A 21,696-nucleotide genomic window follows, 5' to 3' on the forward strand; every position below is an offset into this window, starting at 1 on the left:
CCAAATTAATAGTAAATTATTTCTCTCAAGCCTTTATAAACATACACAAAAGCCAAACGCTGAAAGTATTTACTCCGTCGTTTCCAAATCAACCACTGGATATCTGGAAAAATATGTATTTTTGTAATGGTAGCACAGCGAATAAAAATATCATAGACTAGAAAAAAAGTTGTCAAAAGAAGTGTCTATTTTCTGTGTTTTGGCGTCTTGTGTTATTTTGATTTAAAAATATTTATTTACATGTTTTGACAGCTACGGAATATTACCTTTAAATATGGAAGATTTCAAATGTGAGTTATTATAGTAAAATTCTTTCTAGTTCGCGTAAATAATATGATATTGTGTATGTATTTGCTTCGTATGTAATTCTTTTCACCCCTTTTTAATTATTTTCAATTCTGTTCTGATTTTTAAAATATTTGTTTACAGGGACGACAGAGTTAACTCAAAACTTCTTGCACATTCGTTTACAAAACGATTGGCTTTTTACGAAAAAGAAGCAAGCATGGAAGTAAGTGATAATTTTATTTTATGGAATTAAAACCTCATATTATAATATTTAATTATTGAAGACATTATTAGCGATTCCTAAACGAAAATTTGAAAAAGAAAAAAAAGATACGGTCACATCGAGGACACGAACCCAGGACCCTTGCCTTGCCGGGGCACCGCTCTGCCTAGATAAGACCATATATTTTTTGTGTTTCAAATTTTCGTTTAGGAATCGCTAATATTGTCTTCAATAATTGAAAACTTTAACGTTTGTTTTTATATTTAATTTAATTTGCGCATTGCGTGATTACACTATTATTTTGTTTATTTCTAGTAAATATATATGTAATTAATGACTTAAGGATGGGTTGTTTCAGAGAATTTGAACAATTCTTCAAATTTCAAAGTTACTTTTCAAGTTCTGTTATTATTTCAGTTATGTCAAGTAACTGGCCTATAATGATATAATAACAGAACTTGAATAGGACATTCACAGAACCCGAAAATCAATGTTAAAATTTGATGAACAACCCATCGTAAGAGTCCACCGCTAAATATTTATTATATATTTATGAGTTATTGGCGGAAATTCGCACAGTATTAGATAAGATTATTAACCATGTTTTTATTTGCAGAGACTTACATAAAATTGTTGTGTTAAATAATTACTTCCCAGCCAATGTAACGGTTGGTCACTTGAGAAAAAAGTGGGATTACACCTTTGATGTAAGTTCAATATCAATCAAAAATTATATTATGTTATTGACATAAATAATATAATACTAAAATTAATATTTCTATCTCATAGGAGTATCACAAGGCAGTGGCACAAAATAATACAAATTGGATTTATTATGATATTATCCACAGTTATCTCGGCAATTCAAACGGAATGGAAGCGTATCCTAATTGTAAGTTTTCTTATTTTTTTAATATAATTTTACTAGGCACCTTTTATATAAAAGATGTGTCTTATGTAATCACAACTGACATTTGTGAAAAAGAAGCCGAATACATGTTGCCAAACCATGTATCACTATATACTCCGCAAGAATGTGGAATAATTGTTGTAATATATTTTATTTACAAAGTTACTACCTTAGGAAATCAATTTGAGTACTTTTGCGCCACCTTGTAAGAATAAACAGGAATGTGGCTTTGATGCAGACTTCACACAAAGACAATACCGTCCTGTCGCAGCTCCATGATCAGCCTCGATCGCGCAGGTCAGGACAGTGGGGACAATACATCAATTCAATCGTAGTTCAAATGCACTCGGTGTTGGGGATAAGCCACTTTGCTGCGGAGATAGCCTACCCGTCTATCTCTAGGACAATGTCTTGGACCATTGTCCTGTCCTCCAAACTGTCCGGAAGTGGGACAAGACTGTATTGTCCCGTCTTTGTGTGAACTACGCATAATTGCTTTTAGTTCTGCAAAAGTTTAAACAAAAAAGAAAGCACCTTTATTAGAAGATTGTGTAAAATGGTCAGTTTATTTTGAGATCCTAACTTAAGTTTAAATAATAACAGCGTTGAGGTTGGTCACTCTCTCAAAGCTATTGCATTTGCAAAGACGCATTCAAGTAACAACTTGTTCCAAATTTTTTAAATAATATGTATGTTTATCTTTTTTCCAGGGACCAGTGAATGGATTAATAAGTTAATAGATGTACGGACAGAAAAAGAAATGCTTTTTACGCCATCAAATGAATTCGAGGCGTGGAAGTAAGTTTTATGAAATTTTTGCTCTCAACTTGAACTAACAATTTTGGTGACTCGTGAATCTGAAGCTACTTAATTGGATTGCTAGAAGTGACTTATAATGTATTGTTGTTATTTTGCAGTGAAGTGGATTGTTGCCTTCGGGCTATGGGACTACCGATTGAATGCAGTCTAATGAAAATAGATTTCATGTGGTGTAAACTTTTAAAGATCTTCAAAGTAAGTTTGAAAAATATGTAAATAATTTAAAATACAAAGTAAGCTTTTGCACACATACTTAACCCTAGATAACTAAACTGTTTTCATTGTTTCATTGTAACTACACTTTCGTCGAGTGGACTATGCAATAAAACAAATTATTATTACTCAATCTAATAATAAACTTTAAAATACCACTCAGAACGACGAGGCTTAACGACTTATTCCATATTAGCCGGACGCGCACAAATGCTGGTGTCAGAGATCCAATCAGAAGAATGTGCGAATTGTATAATAAAAACCAAAACCTGAAGGATTCCGACATATTTTTTGATACATATATTACCTTTGGTAGGAAATTGAAGTCTGTTTTACTATAAAAAAAAGAAGAAAATGTGTACTTACTTCATTCACACTCTTTAAGTACTTTTTTTATGATTTATCTCTAAACTTGCATAAAAAATATTTGTACACTTTTATTTGATACTGAGCATTATCTATATACAAAATAATTTTACCCTTAAAATATTTTAAATATTTTTTACATGTAAAAAATATTTAAAATTGTTATCTACCAGTCAATCAGTGAGAAATAGTTAGGATGCAGGCGAATTCTCAAGTTATTGTTTTACAAAATTATCTTTTAATTACTGTCTGTATCTGTGTTTTCTCCTTAAATAAATAAAAAAAAAAAAATAAAAAAAAACACTATAGATAAATCAAAAATATTTATTTAAGATAGGAACTTCTTACATGGCACAAAAGTAAGATTTATAATGAACAAATTAATATCAGTCTACACAGTGACCACACATGTCAACATTATGTGGACCACAAATAGCCTTTCTACATCTGGTGCAACGGTGGTTGGTCATCCTCCGGGCCTTGGATGGACACAGGTAGCTAATTTTAGGCACGTTTGAAGTAGATGGAACTGGAGCTTCTATTGAAGAAGATTCACCAACATTAACAATAAATATAAGAATAAATGAATGTACGTACCTTAAAAATAAAAATTGTTGTTATTACTAAACTTTCGTCCAGCGGATGACGAGATGGTCATAGGGCAAGTCCTAGTATGCGTGTGGCCGCAATCGCGTCACGAGTTGCACTGTTTACTCAAATTAGGAAGGTAATGAAAGAGTCAAGGTCGGGGAGCGGGGGAAGTAGCTGATTTCGAATTTCGCCGAGTAGCGTGCCGTCGCATCGACGAGCGATTAGTTATCTAAGGTTAATTATCGTCAATGTGAATTCATTATATAAATTGCGTTTATACTTATTTGATAAATCGCTTTAGAAGTAAGCTTAAAATACATATTCATAACTTTGTTTATTGCATGTTGAGCTAAAGTCTAAATAAAACTACATGTTACTTTTCAGTCAAAACACAAATTTTACAAATACGGTAAAACCCCCGAACACAAATGGCCATTCTACGAAGGCATGAAGGCTTATTTTGAAAAATACGGGTCAACAGCATTTCCTGCCATTCAGAGCCCCAAGAGGAAAAGGAGCCAAGTACATTATAATGATTCAGATGACGAATGTCTCATTGATTTAAAAAATAGTTTAATATCTGCAAAAAAAGAATTTATTCAGACAGAAATTCCCGCGATGAGCGAAATTTCGCAAAATGACGAAGAATTTAGATGTAAGTAATTTTAACAGTATTATTATATTCTGTTTTGTTCATGTTAACAAATACAAACATAATTTCGAGGTGACATTACTTAACATAATTAAGTCAAATTTTTGATTTCTTCAAGGGACCCCCCAATGGACGGAAAGCTTTATCCATATTCGTCTTCAAAATGAATCACTCTTCAAGCGGAAAAAGCAACCTTGGAAGTAAGTAATTTTAAGAATAAAATATTATTTTTGTCTACATTTATAGTAAAAATGTTGAATATCATTTACAACCAGATAAAACGCAATCTTTTGTTCTTTACCACCAGAAATCTTCACTCTATTATGATGCAGAATGGATTCCCAGAAGGAATAACCATTGGACACATTAGGAAAAAGTGGAGCTTTACTTTAGAGGTAAATAATTAAAGGAGAATTTATTTACTACTTGCTATAAATTTTGGACAGTTGAGAAAATATGTTTGAATTCCAAATATCCAAATAATGTAACAAATTCCACTAAAAAGTTTGAAAGAAGAGATCTTTCTAATTTGTGTTCTTATGTTACTTTATGTTGTTTCAGGAATATAAAAAAGCAGTAGCTCTGAATAAAACAAACTGGATATATTACCCTCTAATGCACAGTTATTTGGGTGGTGTGAATCCTTTGGCTACTTTCAAAGGCTGTAAGTTTTTGATGATTCTATTATTTTAAGTACCTTTAAATACAGAATAAAAGAATTTTTACATAAAAGTATATTGATGTATATATACATTTTATATTGATATACAGGGTGTATCGGCACGTACCCGACAAACTTTAACCAGCTATTCCTTAGCACATTTGGAGTAAAAAATGTTATGGGCACTTTGCTGTCCGGTAACATTTTTTTTCTTTTAAAAACAAAAAATAAATAAAATTTCCACACTCCGTTACTGCCCCAGTATAGGGATAAAGTACTTGGCAACGCCGCGCTACTGTCATCTCTTTCACACGTATTCTGTCTCAAGTCCCGTGTGGGCTTTTATAAGCAAGTGTGTCGAAAACCATCTTCGCTCTTTCCTACACACTAAATAATAATAGTTAAAAATGAGACGAATGATGCCATACCATTGTTATTGTAAAAGCGCGCCAATACGTAAGTATACAACGAAACTCGAATAAGAATTGCCAGGTGGGTTTTTTAATCGCTTTAATCTGACTTCAAACAATAATTAAACACGTAAAAATTATTTAATATAATATTACAGTACAGTACTTTGAACCTTCGCAATAAATTTATTTGATTTTAAGTTTAGTTTGTAGAACTCCATTTCAATTTAGAGATTTTTTTAAATTTTTAACAGTCTTATTATTAAATTTATAAAAACAGTGTGTTTATAAACAAGTTCTGCTAGTTGTGATTATTATTACGCGTGACAGCTAATTCACCTTCTGACGGCATTATCAAACTGTGGTGAAGCCACTTACAGACGACGTAAGTGATAACTTTCTATTTTTATTATCCTGGCTTTATTGATTTCAGAGTAAATTGTCGTAAATTATTATTTGTTAATTCCTATTATTGCATTGTTTAAAATTTCACTTAATGTCGTTGGTATTTCCAACTGATGACTCAGGGGTTTATTTCCCTGAATAATTAAGTATTTTGGGGTCTAATTATCATGCATTTCATAACATCCGATATATCTACACAATTTTTATGTTGAATTGGGGAAAGTTTTATGGCTAAGGGAAGGAGTGGAAGGTGAGGAAGTACCTGGATATTCAGATCTGGTCACCAAATACGGCTAGTCATTTCAAGCATTGTTTAAATTCTGAACCTGGATATTCAGATCTGGTCACCAAATACGGCTAGTTATTTCAAGCATTGTTTAAATTCTGAACCTGGATATTCAGATCTGGTCACCAAATACGGCTAGTCATTTCAAGCATTGTTTAAATTCTGAACCTGGATATTCAGATCTGGTCACCAAATACGGCTAGTTATTTCAAGCATTGTTTAAATTCTGAACCTGGATATTCAGATCTGGTCACCAAATACGGCTAGTTATTTCAAGCATTGTTTAAATTCTGAACCTGGATATTCAGATCTGGTCACCAAATACGGCTAGTTATTTCAATCATTGTTTAAATTCTAAACCTGGATATTCAGATCTGGTCACCAAATACGGCTAGTTATTTCAAGCATTGCTTAAATTCTAAACCTGGATATTCAGATTTGGTCACCAAATACGGCTAGTTATTTCAAGCAACGTTTAAATTCTGAATTAATTAATCAATTACGAAAAAGCGTGGGGTTAAGAATATTTTTTTAAATTATAGTTGTAATTTATTGTCGATTTTTTAAAAAATTTGCGATATTTTAAATAAAATTTAATAATTATTATGTAAATAAATTAGCAATCTGGCAGCATTCATTTGCAGGTGGTCAATCCAATGCAGTCATGACGTTTGTGTGAGTGCTTTCCTTTGTGTGAGTGTGTTGCGCAGCAGTTTTATATGAACCGTTTTTTGATTCATCGGGATTGTTTTTAAAACTATACATTCTTTGCACCTTCAAATTAGTGGAAATAAACTTAAGTGTGTCAAGCTGCTCGTTATATTCCGGTAATTCTGGAAGGCTTTTAACATAAACAATAATATTCATATATCACATTCCGCGAAGTTGTAAATAACTAAATTTATTAAAAAATATACGTTGTAGGATAGCCTAGCAAGTAACATTTTGACAGAGCACTTACGGTGATTTAAAAAACAACGGCGCTGTTCAAATAATCCAATTATTATTATTGATAAGTACCTAAGTGAGGAAAATTGTTTTTAAAAGTTCTCAGAATTATTGGACTTCGATTATAAATTCAGGAAATCTACTAATTAGTTTCTTAGTTTCAAAATTAGACTATTTAATATGTGAAACGCGTAAGAGGTGAAACCAGAGCATTCCAGAGGTGAAACAATTTAGATACAAAAATAAAACTGATGTGTACAATACAAGAAGACAATCAGTGATTCGCATACGAAAAATGTGAATAATCATTATTGTTAAATAAAATATTTATTTTCTGGTACTGGATTATGTAATACGGGCTTCGTTCGCAGCGACACGCGAGTTAAGTTGCGATGTTGCTTTCAAATTTTGACAAAGGATAAAACAGTAGTGACATGTGGTGAAAATATGTTTAATTAATTTTTTATTAAAAAAAAACGTTACCGGACAGCAAAGTGCACATAACATTTTTTACTCCAAATGTGCTAAGGAATAGCTGGTTAAAGTTTGTCGGGTTAGTGCCGATACACCCTGTATAGTGTAGACACACTAATATAACAAAATTTATCATATTAGGTATAGGAAACAAAATGTTAGCTAATAAATATTTGAAATGCTTTTTTGTAAGTTCTTTCAGTGTCATTAAAAATATCTGCTACTTCTGCATATTGGTTACCTAAGCTGTGTATGTGTGGTTTAAGGGAGTTTGTATATTATAATGTACTTATCTGTTAGTTCTGCTTATTGGTTACCTAAGCTGTGAATGCATGGCTTAAGGGAGTTTGTATATTATAATATAATGTACTTATCTGTTAGTTCTGCTTATTGGTTACCTAAGCTGTGTATGCGTGGTTTAAGGGAGTTTGTATATTATAATATAATGTACTTATCAACGACCGATCTTTAAGTTATTTGTGTTAATAAAATTACAACTTTTATTTTCAGGGTCTGATGATTGGATTAAAAACTTTATTCAAATCATGATTAAAAATAATACCATATTTATAAATAAAAAGCTGGATGAAGACGAATGCTGGATGTAAGAGTGTATTTTATACTTTTATTTTTAAACTATCAGAAATGTAAACAGTCAATAAGTTTTATTTATAAAGTACATGCACTTTTTCTTTATTGATTTCAGAATTATTGAAACTCATCTGCGGAAAACTGGTTTACCAACTGAATGCAGTGTGAGAAATCTAAAATCCATGTGGTCGACGCTGAAAAAAGCATTTAAGGTAGGAGTTGTTAAAATATATTTTAATATTTGTAAACTATTATACAGAATCCATCATTTCAAACCTTTCTCTATCCTCCTACTGATTTATCACTCTAAGCTGTGTTTTGTTATCATTTATCCATTTGACGGCCGGCATAGTCCAGTGGTAACGCATTGGACTGCCATTCCGAAGGTCGCGGGTTCGAACCCGGCGTGCGCAAATAAATTTTATTTTGATTAATTTGTGTTATTTCACAATTAATTAATTAAAATAATATATAGTATATTTGCGGCACGTTCCAGAGTGGAAGATACTACCAGTATCGCCCTGGTGTAAGACCACCATTCAGAATTGAAACGTTGCTCCAAATGGCTTTAGCCGTGTTTAGTGACTAGATCTGAATAGCCAGGTACTTCCCCACCTTCCTCTTTCCCTTCCCCACTTACCTTCAGCCTCACAACATCCCCCAATTGGGGATGCCATAGTCTCACTGGCTCCAGACGGGAGCAGTTGGGACTCTTGTGAGGCATTCACTATAAAAAAAAAAAAAAAATGTATGTATTGCAAGAAAGTACCTCCCCCTATCTTGTTACACTATCGTAGACATGTAGACCCACTTCAATTTAATCCTTGAAGAATAAAATTCATATTATTTAATTCTAGGAAAATCATAAATACTCAATGAAAAACAATACTTTTCAAATTACCTGGCCATTTTACGAAGACATGAAACAGTTTCATGAGAAATATGATTTGCTTATCCCAACTTTGGCTGGTTCAAAAATAGAAAATAAAAAGAAATTGAAAGAAATAATTGAATCTGATGATGATCTTTTTGATGGTGATGATTTTGATATGGTGAAGGAAGTAAATGATGTAAAGGATGAAGTATTAGCTGTAACCTGCCGGGCGTGTCTGGGGACTTCGAAACTGATGTTTCCTCTCTTCGCATCGGACGGGGATGTGCCGTTATGTGATATGATTATGGCTTGTACATCAGTTCAGGTAAATATAAAAAATGCTATTTTATCATTTTTTGTGGTATAGTCTTATTTAGGTACTTGATTTAAGGTCTCCGGGATTTAACCTTTACATTAAAGTCCTGTTTGTGTACAAAATAATAGTTCCATGTGATATTCTCTTTCATAGAAATAATATTTACCAATGCTTTTGGTGGGCATATACCAGGGGAACTCAAATATAACCACATTTACTGAGGGAGTTAACTGTTTCTGATCTTTTTATAACCTGTCAATCCTTTTGTCTGGCTACTTCTATTTTGTTGTAACAGAGATTTGTTTGCATGTATGTGTATTTATATTAATTTCTAGATTACCCAAAAAGATTGTCTTCCAAAATATTTGTGTCAAAACTGTGCTAATGAACTAAATGCAGCATATCGGTTCAAAAGTAAATGTGAGGAGTCAGATCACGTCCTCAAAACCAGTTGGCAGTATCGTCAGAGTCAAGTCATTAAAAATGAAATCATCTCAGTGGATACAGTCACCGGCGAAATAGAAAATTACCATGAAGTAAATGCCGACTGTTCTATGGATTATTACAGTGACAATGACTTGCGAGATGTTATTATGAAGGAACAGAACTTTGATAGCTCAAAATCAGATATGAAAAATAACCTAAAGAAAGAAAAAATAAAAGGGTTAAAAAGTAAGATAAAACAGCATTTGCCAAAAAAGAAACCCGTACGAAAAAGTAAAAATAGTATCATGTATCCAGTGGCCACCAAATCTGGTGAGACTGTTTATAAGCGGAAATACATTTATTGGAAAGTTTGCGAAATTTGTGGGAAGCCCACGCAGAGGATGAAGGAACACTTGAAAAGCCACTCAGAAGTCAAGACTCACAAATGCCATCTCTGTCCCAAGACTTTTACTTACACCGCTAGTTTACAGACCCACATAAAAACTCACGATCCAACTCCGCTTAAAATATGCCAGCTGTGTGGAAGAGAATTCAAAAGGAATCTCACTTATAAAAGACATCTCATGTACCATGCAAACGAGAGGAACTTCTCCTGTGAGACTTGCGGCAAAGCATTCAACACCAAGGACATCCTGAGGATCCATATCAGGTCTCACACCGGCGAGAGACCCTATTCTTGCAAGATCTGCGGGAAGTCTTTCTACAGCAACGGGTGTGTCAGCAGACATCAGAAAGTTCACAGGAAGGTTCACGACCCCTGAGATGCATCTATAGTGAAAGTTGCTATACTTACATAAAAATGTGCCAATTTTATTTAAATTACATTTTAATACTTACCTATCATGGATTTTATTATTTTATTTTGGTAATTTTCTCATAACACAACTGCATATTATCCACATTATAATAGAGGGCTGTATACAGTGGTTGCTCTTCTACGGGGGTCTTATGGTCAATGACCTCCCAAAATATGCTGTAATAGGATTAATATAAAAAAGGATTTAACTAACTACCTATTATTAATTTAGTTTTGATATTCGTGCATATTGATACGGTAATAGCGGGTTCCAGTGCCATCTAGTGTCCAAATGAGATGCTACTGTATGTACCTACCTTTGGTCACTTCAAGTTTTGTCCCAAGCTATCTCCTTTCTTTATCTGTGCTGTACAGACAAAGGAGGTAAACACTATCATGTCTGACGAATGCTTAGTATCATACAAAATTTATTTTAAAGGGATTTTCGGAGATGACCGCGGTGAGATAGAAATAAATAGCAAATAATTCATTGAATCATTACAAACATATTCAAATAAAGTGACAGTTAGTTTAGGTTACAAGAAAGAAAAATAAAGAGGTTAAAAACAAAAGTTATAATTTTTATCACTGCATTTGCGGGTACAATAACATGAATGTACAGGTACTTTTGCATCATTGTTTACTTTTTAAGTCTACTGGTAAACAATAGACTTAGTTCGGAGTTAGTGATTAAAAAACTTTGAATAGGAAAAGATCTTTAAAAGAAAAAAAACATTAATTAGATAAATGTGTAAATATTGTACTACCGGCTTCAGAATAAGTGAGTACCGGCAAATTAATTACATACATTGGCATTTATATAATATTCACTACGCATTAGCAATATGTATTAACATATCATATTCATTTTTTTTCCGATTGACCTTCCACTTCTGGACCCCTAGAGCTGCCTCTGGCTGTATATGACTTGTTTTATGTTTATTTACACTCAAAAGTAAAAAATTACAACTTACATAAGTTACTCACTTAATTAATGCTCATGGAAGTTGTTCAGAAGTTTAACTTACGTAAGTGCTCAAAGCGACCTATACATCTGTAAGTTTATTTGCTGTAAGTTGGCTTCATGCCAACATTTGACGGCCGGCATAGTCCAGTGGTAACGCATTGGACTGCCATTCCGAAGGTCGCGGGTTCAAACCCGGCGTGCGCAAATAAATTTTATTTGATTAATTTGTGTTATTTCACAATTCACAATTAATTAATTAAAATAATATGTATATAGTATATTTGCGGCACGTTCCAGAGTGGAAGATACTACCAGTATCGCCCTGGTGTAAGACCACCATTCAGAATTGAAACGTTGCTCCAAATGGCTTTAGCCGTGTTTAGTGACTAGATCTGAATAGCCAGGTACTTCCCCACCTTCCTCTTTCCCTTCCCCACTTACCTTCAGCCTCACAACATCCCTTAATTGGGGATGCCATAGTCTCACTGGCTCCAGACGGGAGCAGTTGGGACTCTTGTGAGGTATTATTCACTATAAAAACAATGTTTTGCCGCTTTCAAATTTATACAATTATGTGAATAAAGACGAAAGGGCCCAAATAAAGTGTTGAAATAGATGTTGACTTGAGCAAAACAATTCTCCATGCGCTTTTGTTCCGTTAACGGCAGAATTGAATGGAGGACCTATTCTTTAATTTTATCCGAACGACTTTGAATTCAAAAACATCACCGGTAGAAACACATACATTTACATTAGCTGGGAGCATTTCATTGGCTGGGACCACTAATTAAAAAGAAGGTTCGTTTTCAGAAATCTTTTTACCACTTGCAAATTAAAAGATAATATCTCTTCGGTTTTCGGATCAGAATCCTTATTTTTAAAAACTACATTTGTTTTCTTTAGTGCTTATTTGAGATTTATCTAGTGTTATTTTTTTATGTTGTTTTCGGGAAATACTACTTATCTTAACCCCTTCATGCTTTTGAACGAGTCACGCTCGCGCACTAAAGGCGTTCCAATCTCTATTAGCCCGAACGATGCTCGCCGGTTTCGACTCGCAGCATTCTATTTTTAGCTAACACGAGTAAGGCTCGTCAAAGTTAGCAATGTATTTTACGCAGTTTGCCTCAGAGATGGTTGTGTATTTGAGCTGCTTATTTCGTTTTTACTATATTGTTTTCACATTTTCGTGTATGTATGAATGCATCATTTAAAAAAATATATTTATCATATCGTATCAATTTGAATTTGATTTTTTTTTCAAATAAGATTCAAAATGGAGAGTGATAGTGAATATGAAGATATTAATAGTGAATAGGAAAATATTGATATAGAACACCCGTAAGTGATTCCTCTTCGTCAATTTGGAGTTCCGTATCAGAAGAAGCACATCCCAGCCAGCCTCTCGATTTAGATGAATGGACAGAGATCGACATCCATGCAGATACCCCAGGATCATCAGCCCCATTTGAATTTACAGAAATATTATGTATATATGAGGAAAATGAAATATGATTAAATTGTTATATTTTAATTGAAAAATTTATAAACTTTAAATGAAAAGTATTTTAAAAAACCCGATATTTTTTAAACACTTTTAAAAACTAAAACCCTTGCATTAAGTGGTTAATCAGTTTCGGTTTCAAATAACAAAAATACAGGTTTTTATAGGAAAAAAAATTCCTATGAAAACTTTTTAATTTTTGGCCTCTCACATCAACACTTTTAGGTACCATTTTTTCAAGCGTCTCTAATTATCAAACTGATTTCATAAGCTGTGAATAAACTGATTGCGTAAGTCACTTACGTAAGCGAATTACGAGAAAAAACTTACATTTGTAAAGGCAGCCTAATCACAATTAAATCTTTAAATATTTTTATAGGCGACTTAAAATTCCTATTTATTTTAACATTTTAAATTTATTTTTATTTTATTTTCCAATGTACATTAGTAATAAAAATAAAACTCAATAAAACGTCTAGAAATTGTCTAGAAATTGTTACAAATTGCACAAGAAATACAAATGTTTTTAAATTTATGCTAGGACACATTTAAAAAAAAAAACCTTATTTAAGTGGGCATTAATTCACCACCATGCTACAAGTCCACTATTATTGCTACATTGTTGGGGAATCTTGTCTCCCAAACTCAGGTGCAAAAAATGTGCTTGCCACACATTTGGATGTGGGCAGACATACTCCAGAACTAAAGTAGTTATGACTAGGGCCTTATCGAAGCAATGGATCTCCAGGTACAATTTCTTGTACAATCTTTGCCAACTCGAGGAAACATCGACTTGCTTGGTGGTACTCTGAAAAGTGTTATAATAAATAAAAAGCAGATAAGTTTTAGAATGCTTTAATTACAATTTTACTTACTACAAACATCGACTTACAGTAAAAGAAGTTGACCAATTACTTAACAGAAATGCTCCATTAGCTGTTGTCGTTGCACTGTGTTCTGGTGCACCGTGACACCAAGGACACCAAGCGGACAAAGCGTAGTGTATACCAATTATGTTGCAGCAAATCGGATTTAATAGAATATTTTACCATTGTATTTTGAATTATTAATGGAGTGACAATTTGGAATGAGTCATGATACAATATGTGCATGCAATGAGGTTTAAAAGATGAAAATAATGAATCTGTACAATGAAGGCATCCAATGGCTAGGGAAGCACATGTCCAATTTGTTTGCAACATAATAAAACAAGGGGAAGTTAAAACATTTTACGGCGATAACAAAAAAAAGTGTTTTTGCATAAAAATGTTTGTACTCTTAAGAGATTTTCACCTTTAACAGTTAATTCTCAGTCTTGCTTGCCATTCTGAATGAGTTCAGGGGCCTGAAGAGTAAAGACCGTAAGACCGTCCGGCCCCAGGTCTAGTTATTGCTATCGGTGCAGTAATCTTCCTCACATCAAACTGGGAACTAAAGACAAATAAAATCAGACGCACATGCACACTCACTAACACTGACTAATTATATATTTTTTTCATCATTTTTTACATTGAGGGGTTTACAATTTGTTCGGAAATTTCTATTTGGCTCGAGTTTTCAACAAATTTAGTAGCCAGAAAGTGTGAATTATTCTAAAGCTTACCTGAATTTGGTGGAAACATTTCCAACTTATATAAAATAAAATGAAATCATCTTGCGCTAGATGGGCGTAAAGATATATATATATATATAATAATAATATGGTCTTTCAGTCAAGAAATACAATTAAGATATTCTCTCTATACTTAAACATACAGAGACAAAGTATATACAATTATTTCAAGAGCTTTAATTGGCTAATATTTAACACTATAAGGTAATGCTAGCTTGGTGTATTTGTCATTATATTAAATAGCTTGGGTTTGTTTGTTTGTTTGTTGGGTTGAAAGAGGACACGCGGTTGGTTATATATAATATAGGTGGGGCGGTGGCGGTGGGACTCACCGCTCTTCCTCTGAACCAAACGCTCCTTCACTCATGTCACACTTCAATGTACAAAAAATACAATATTCATTTTTGGAAGAAGTCTATTTGGAATAGAATCACTGCAAAAAGTGATCAAATATAAAATTGAATTTTTTTAAATTGTGTAATATTTAAGTAAAATCATTTGCACAAATCAAATTAATGTACTTTCAGCAATTTGCCTCGTATTAAAATATATGTCACAGAATCATACTTGTATTAATTTTATTCAAGTCTCTTTGAAAAGGAATTTTACAATCTACTGGAGATTTATCAATGGAAAAATTGAAGACACATCAATATGCGGCAGGTCATTAGATATTAAGTCTCTTAGGAATAAAAGCTGGCCTTCTTTCACTGGCCACTGTGAACTGTGAACTGTTCCCGTTACTGAACTAACCAAACACAATTCAAATCAAATCACAATCCTTCACTTAAACCTTAAACGCCATAATGTTCATTTACAATATACTGTTCATTGGTAAAAAATATATGGGTCGCACTACACTCACTATCTGCTTGCAACTGTCAAATTAACTGGTAATTCCACCGCGCATAAGTTCACCTATTAAAAGGAATATTACTTTATAACACCAAAGACTCGAAATACGTCAGAGATCACACTACTTCACTGTTACGTGTCCGCGGAACTGAATCCTTTCATTTCAGGTAGAAAATAATCACACCCGTCGCCATGAACTGCTGGATTACTATTATTGTACTTATTCCTTCTACTTAATAAGACATCGTCGTCGTCCGACAAACTCGTTGCTCCAATTTGAAAATCTAATATTTAACACACCATCGTCGAGATAAAATCGAGTTAAAAAAATAATACAAACTTCCCATAAATGCACATACATGGGTCGACAGAAGATGTTGAATATGTACATAAGCGTTGGGTTTGAAAATTCCCTTATTTATCTCAGTTCCGCGACCGCGACGAGGACGCTCGTGTTGGCGACGTCTCGCTGTGTGGTGGCTCCGGGGGGCGGGGGGCCTCTGCTGGGGGGGCACGTGTGTTAGGAGGCACGCGGGTCACGGTACAGCAAGTAGGTCTGCATGGCGTGCGGCAGGTTGAGGCGTGGGACCACCTGCTCCAGTCGCGAGCGCCCGATCCTCTGTCGGATTACGCGCCGACACAGGTCCAGCAGGGGGAGGGGTTCCGCTGTAACACACACATACTCAATTAGACCACAATCATTAGATGATAACATTGTCAAGGTATCAGCAGTGCCAATTCATGTAAACTTACGGTCAAGGCCGCCAATGTATTTCATGGTGATCTCTGCATGACCCCACACGGCTGACACGATAGGGTAGAGTTGCTTGCCTCGAAGCCCTCGGAATGCTGTTCCGAGATATCTTCCTTCGGCGCAGAAGGACAATGTTCCTTCCTCCATGTCTAATACAGCCAATACCTTATCCGGTACTTGGAACATCTCATCTGGTTTTAAGAGGGAGGGATACGTGACGCCCGCATTGTTTTTACTGTCATGGTATAGTTTATTCCGTCCTGAAAAAAAATAATAGATTCATAAGTACATAGCAAAATTTTATGGATGTTAGTAAAAACAACCAATTGAAATTGATGATATTTAATTTTGCTTGAAGTGGTTTTTGATGTAATTTACAAGATTTCCCCAAAAACCTGTCGACCACAAATTATAAAACATATTACAAAAAAAAGTCTTAAGATAAGTTCTTCCATGAAAAAATATCACATTAGTCAGAAATTCATAGTGTAATAAAACAAAGTTTAGAATGCACTTTGACTCAAGGCTAAAACTATCATTTCAATTTTGACTATTATAATTATGAAATGAATTCATTAGTGAGTTCCTACTGCAATCAGTATTTCATTAGCATGTTTGTGAAAACTAAGTTAATTTAGCATTGGCCACAAAGGTGGTTATAATTCATACAATTAAGAGAAAGTTGATACAAAATGACTTCAAATCTTGAGTCGGACTACCGGGAAAACATGAAAATCATGCAGAGTTAAGTTCTCACATAGATATTATCTCCAGTACAAGCTGAGCTACCAGATAACTAACTAACCATCACGCCGTTTCACCACGGGGGTAGTTAGAAAGGACTGACCGCCAAACAGCTCTGTCTTGAAACACACACCTTGCTTCATTCACATCCATACATCGTCTCATACATACTCTTCTGTTATTTTGACTCTTGACATGGCCTGATTCAAGTATCTGGCTAAATTGACGTGCCATGTCTTCCTCGGGCGACCCCGACTTCTCATATACCCCTTTCTTTGTTCAATCGGTCTAAAAACCATCCACCATCAAAACCTTCTAAACCTCCCTTTCTTAATCTTACTAATTAAATTACCCTTACATCAGCCTTGCATTCACTGCGAATCTCCACATATCCCACATCACCATACATGGTTTTTATTTAGGATTCTGTCTACTATCATCCTTCCTCTGCCAGTTCCATGTTTCACTGCCACTGCCATCAAGGTAGGTACCAGCACTCCATTGTGGACTGCTGCTTCGCTTCAGTGAATCACAGTACAGTGAATCCTCATGTAGAGTCAGTGAGTCAGGCTACTGGGAGAATAGAAATGGTTAAGGTTAAAATCTCACCTAAGTCCCAACCCCAGCTGTGTTCCGTGGCGCCGACCAGGCTCTGGTAGCCGACGCTGTGCAGCTGCGCCTCGGCGGTGGCCACACCGACAACAGCGTGGGTACCGCGCTGCCTCGCCGGCCACACCACTTCCCAGGCGTGCAGACCCTTGGTGAAGCCCACGCGCCCACGTATGCAGTCTGTGCTCTGCGCCACGGGGTGTCGGTGGAAGGTGAGCTTGTCATCTTCCTTCACGAATATGTTGAGAGATCTGGAAATTTTCACTTTTACATTACACATCGGATGCTAAGTTCAAAAAATCGAGCACACAATTTTTTTTTTCAATCAAAATTCCTTCTTTTATGTCAAATACAAAATACTCGCTATTCAATTTAGAGGGCGGGTATGGGTACCGCCGGCCCGGGAACCATTCATTGAATAACCAAAATCACTGTCATAGGGTTACCCCGAGTGGTTCGCTACGTTTGGTGACTTCGCAGAGGTGCCCGGGTTCATGGGGTGTGGTCTGTCCATGTCTTGGTGACGGATGCGTCTTCCCACCAACTGCGGGGTGGGTTGGATCGGGAGTGGCCGGTTGTTACTCAAGCCTTTGACCTCTCCAGGCGAACTCTCTTGACCCAACGCCTTGCATCGCATTGGGGGGATAGATCATGCATCACTCCTGGACGTACTAATTCCCCATATTCCTGCCCACCTTTTTCCTTCCCAGAACTTCGTTTACTTAAAAATATATCCAATAGCATCCCCAAAGACAACATAGGTTCTGAGGGAAAATATTTTCCTCAGGGTCTCATGTGTGCAGTTAATGTTAATAATATATATTTAAAAAAAAAAAAAAATGTAATGATGAATGAGTGGCATGAAGAGTGATAAAATATATGACAAACGTCATATATCACAAAAAGTCGAACGCGGATAGCGACTTTATGTTAGTAAAATAGAGAAGTATAGGGTGCCCTAAGACAGCATGAGAGATGGAAGTATGGAAGGAGGGGGAGTATGGTGTACCTATCGTCAGGGTTCCACGCGTGCTTGAGCTGCAGATCCCTGGAGGCCGGCGGCACGTCCAGCAGCACGTCCAGCCGCGCGGGCCTCGCCGGCTCTTGAGCCAGTTCACGGGGCACTACCGCCTTGAAGGGCGCCGCGCACTCGCGCGACACCGACTTTACACCTGCAACAACAGAACACACCAATTAACACTTTGTCACATCTTATTATAACACACTCCCACAGACGGTAAGAAGGGGAGAGCTCAATTGAGATCATGGTTCTCCTCAGTTCGTAAAGGCCCCAACGGGGTGAAGCGCTGCTTTTATTGTTGGAAGAAAGTTGTGTTGAAAGAACAGGGAGAAAAGATGAAACTATCTAATTTGTAATTTTTCACTTCATTCAGTTCTAAATGGATTTCAGTTGCACATTCCTCTAGTTCACTCTAACTTTAGTCAGTTCAATAAATATTAACTTCGGTGCCTGGTCCGCTTCCGTGCATTCATAATAAGTCGATAGTCGCGCTGTTGGATCGGGCGCGCGGGCCGCAGATGTCACGGGCGTAGGTACGATCTCGTAGGTACAACAATAAATTGCAGGCACATTATAATTCGTAATCTTAAGAAATAACGTTCAACCTTGACACAAATGATAAAAGATAATACACCCACACGTGAGACCTTTTAAAACCGATACAATAATACTACAGCACTGTGTTCGCGATTCTGAATTGTGGCTTTCAGCGGTATATGTCATGTATTGTATTCCTATGAGAAATATTTAAATTCAACATAAATATAATAACATGGTAGCTAGATTATCAAAGGCAGAAATTAACTAACTTGAAAGGCAAGTGATGGATTCTGATATTAATTATTTACTACCTAAACCCGGCCACGCTTCGCTGTGACTAATGTCTTTCTCGGGCGTCTCCGACTACTTCCACCATTCACCACTGTGTACCACGATGTTACTATCGACTTTAATTCTACTCCGTATCTCATTCCGGTGCAGAGATATTGCCTTAAGTATTCCTCGGGTGTCCCCGACTTGTTCTATCATTCAAACCACTCTTTAAAAACCCCTGGCGCTAATGAAAACAACTTTGAAGATTTCAAAGCAATCGATGAAGAACGTTCGGAGATTTGAGATTTTGAACAAAAGAACATTAACCTTATATACACATATATACCATATATACACATTATTGCAATGTCTCGCTATTGTGATAAATCAATTCGATAACTAGATAAATAGTATAGAGTGTTTTTCGATTTCGTACGCCAACAAAATTTTCAAAAGTCAATTAAAGCATGATTCTTCAACCGTATACGCTATGGATGCATTGAAGTAGGCACCTAATATTAATTATTCGCGTCTGTCGGTGACAACATTACGTTTATTATTATTATTATTTGTATCGTAACAAGCCTTCACAATAGACACTCAATCCGAATAATTAATTTACGTAATTGTTACGCATCAAGGACGACCAGGACATTCAATCATTGTTCGAGTTTAGCAACATGGTTTCAACCAATCTATCCGCATATAAACCAATAATAAAATGATAATTGAGAGATTGAAACATTGTTTAAGTACAATAAACGAAACTTGTGTCATTATAAAGCGTCCCACCCACAACATACTATTACTCGCGTATAGATACATATTAATATTAAGTGTACGAGTTCGTCCACAGTTTGCAATTATAAATAAAGAACATATTAAAGTAAACATGATTCAATTTTTTGAAAACATCAGTTTTTTTAATCTAAAAGTGCACCATATGGTTGACAACACAACGCAGGGGACAGAAGATACCTAATAGGAGCGAAATGTTTATTAAAATATTGTAAACACTCAAATGTATAACTCTTACCGATTCTTTCACAGTATACATAGTCGAACGAATCCATAGTACGGATGTGTAATCTTCACAGTGGAGAGTGTATTTCCTCGCGCACGAAAGTAAATAACAGAAATGCGAATTCGGGTATTTTGGAGTAAACGCGAACCACACCGCGGCTGGTCACCTAACTGGAAAAGCCTGTTTGGGCGAGCACATCTCAGAACCCAGAGTCAGAACGCATTATCACTAGTGTGTGTAGCGTGTCATAGGCCTGGGCTCTGCAAGGTATCGCGTATCACCGACTAACCATAAGCAGCGCTAACCTCCGAGGTTGGTTACTTGGTCGGTTGGTCTGATGTTGGTCAAAGCGAATCAGGCCACTCTGTGGTAGCAGCGCCTATCGATATGGAAGTAACGATCACGAGTGTAAAGCAGCAGGCCAGGACAGCTGAAGGCGGGAGGTAGGAAGGATCAATGTTCGCCCGAAGGCCTGACACTTCACTAACAGCCGGTGCTAAGTGCATGACTGATAAAGGAAATACATCTGAATAAATGCTACATGCGAGGAGGATGCGACAGCATAAACCACGCAAGAACTTCAAAGTAAACGGTATCCATGGCCTTATGAATGTTACAACTTTGAAACAGGTATGTATTTACTTTGAAATGTGCTGCCTCTTCTCCGTAGAAAACATTCAAACCGCAAAACTAGCAGCTGGCAACGCGCAATGCTCTCTGACATCACTAACTGCGTAAAATAGGCATTTAAGGCAATGTTTACTAACCGTATCTTATACACAGGTTGCGGTCTGTTATCGCAAAACCCCCACATTCGTACTATCTGTTTCTACAGAGTTCTTAAAAACATATTTCTATAGAAATAGAATTCAATTAATAAAAAGAACTAATGATTCATAAAATGACAGGAACATTATTATTACGACAAGAGACGACGAACAAAGAAACCTCAAAAGATCAATTGAAATAATGTACACACGAAGATTATGTTATGATGCGAAACGATTGTACCACCCATAGACATCCAAATTATTTATATAATAGCCTAACAGAGAAAGGCGAACAAACCAAGTAGCGCAGAACGGGGAGGAAGCGTGACATTAATTTGTATTTAAATGAATCTGACAGTATACAGGCAACTCGCATTGTAATATCACTATTCAGTGCGAGAAAATAAACACTCAACTACAAATACCAAATCGGGTAAATAAAAGTTCGGGGTTGTTTCTAAAATTTGATATTTTGTTACACTATTTAGTTAGACACTTTTACAAATGTGTTGTAATTTATCCATCTCAATTTTAGCGTCGCTACGCCAGGCGGTTCGGTTAAAAATGAACATACAGATTCTGCGTAGAAAAATCCAACAATAGACTGCGCTGCAAACCGTTGCCTTGCTAAAGTAAGGGGAACTTTTCTTTTCTGCGCACTGTCCGGTTATTTCAAAGTGCGGTCAGCCTACGGCAGATATCGTAGTTTATTAATAGTATTCTCGAAGTCCCTGGTGCCAACACTATGCTACC

General features: G+C 35.7%; 2 protein-coding genes across 10 annotated transcripts in view; one reads left to right on the plus strand and one right to left on the minus strand.

Annotated features, from left to right (window-relative positions):
• The first annotated feature begins 162 nt into the window (after positions 1-162).
• On the plus strand, positions 163-10,332 carry LOC149426198 (uncharacterized). Its single transcript, XM_089635979.1, has 14 exons — positions 163-290; positions 430-511; positions 1,128-1,218; positions 1,301-1,403; positions 2,132-2,219; positions 2,339-2,435; positions 3,795-4,065; positions 4,181-4,262; positions 4,370-4,457; positions 4,624-4,726; positions 7,757-7,850; positions 7,953-8,049; positions 8,695-9,036; positions 9,363-10,332. The coding sequence occupies exons 1-14, from the start codon at positions 275-277 to the stop codon at positions 10,233-10,235; spliced, it is 2,427 nt and encodes an 808-aa protein (XP_089492105.1). The 5' UTR covers positions 163-274; the 3' UTR covers positions 10,236-10,332.
• A 5,356-nt stretch (positions 10,333-15,688) lies between these two features.
• Positions 15,689-21,696, minus strand: part of gus (splA/ryanodine receptor domain and SOCS box containing gustavus) — a 254,306-nt gene continuing 248,298 nt past the window's right edge. For all 9 annotated transcript variants that reach the window (XM_089643011.1, XM_089642876.1, XM_089642947.1 and 6 more), the window contains 4 exons: positions 18,325-18,487; positions 17,316-17,566; positions 15,962-16,222; positions 15,689-15,874 (listed from right to left, as the gene is read on the minus strand). In XM_089643011.1, coding sequence (XP_089499137.1) covers positions 15,729-15,874; positions 15,962-16,222; positions 17,316-17,566; positions 18,325-18,487 — 821 coding nt within the window. In that variant the 3' untranslated portion in view covers positions 15,689-15,728. The remainder of the gene's footprint in view (positions 15,875-15,961; positions 16,223-17,315; positions 17,567-18,324; positions 18,488-21,696) is intronic.

Source organism: Hesperophylax consimilis, chromosome 1, assembly GCF_061612785.1.
Source record: "Hesperophylax consimilis isolate HC1 chromosome 1, BYU_Hcon_1.0, whole genome shotgun sequence".
Lineage (NCBI taxonomy): Eukaryota > Metazoa > Arthropoda > Insecta > Trichoptera > Limnephilidae > Hesperophylax > Hesperophylax consimilis.

Bases quoted from the DNA above. Each gene is read 5' to 3' on its own strand.
- LOC149426198 (XM_089635979.1), top strand. The intron at 2,220-2,338 runs GTAAGTTTTATG...GTTATTTTGCAG, and splicing joins AATGAATTCGAGGCGTGGAA to TGAAGTGGATTGTTGCCTTC. The intron at 4,263-4,369 runs GTAAGTAATTTT...CTTTACCACCAG, and splicing joins CGGAAAAAGCAACCTTGGAA to AAATCTTCACTCTATTATGA.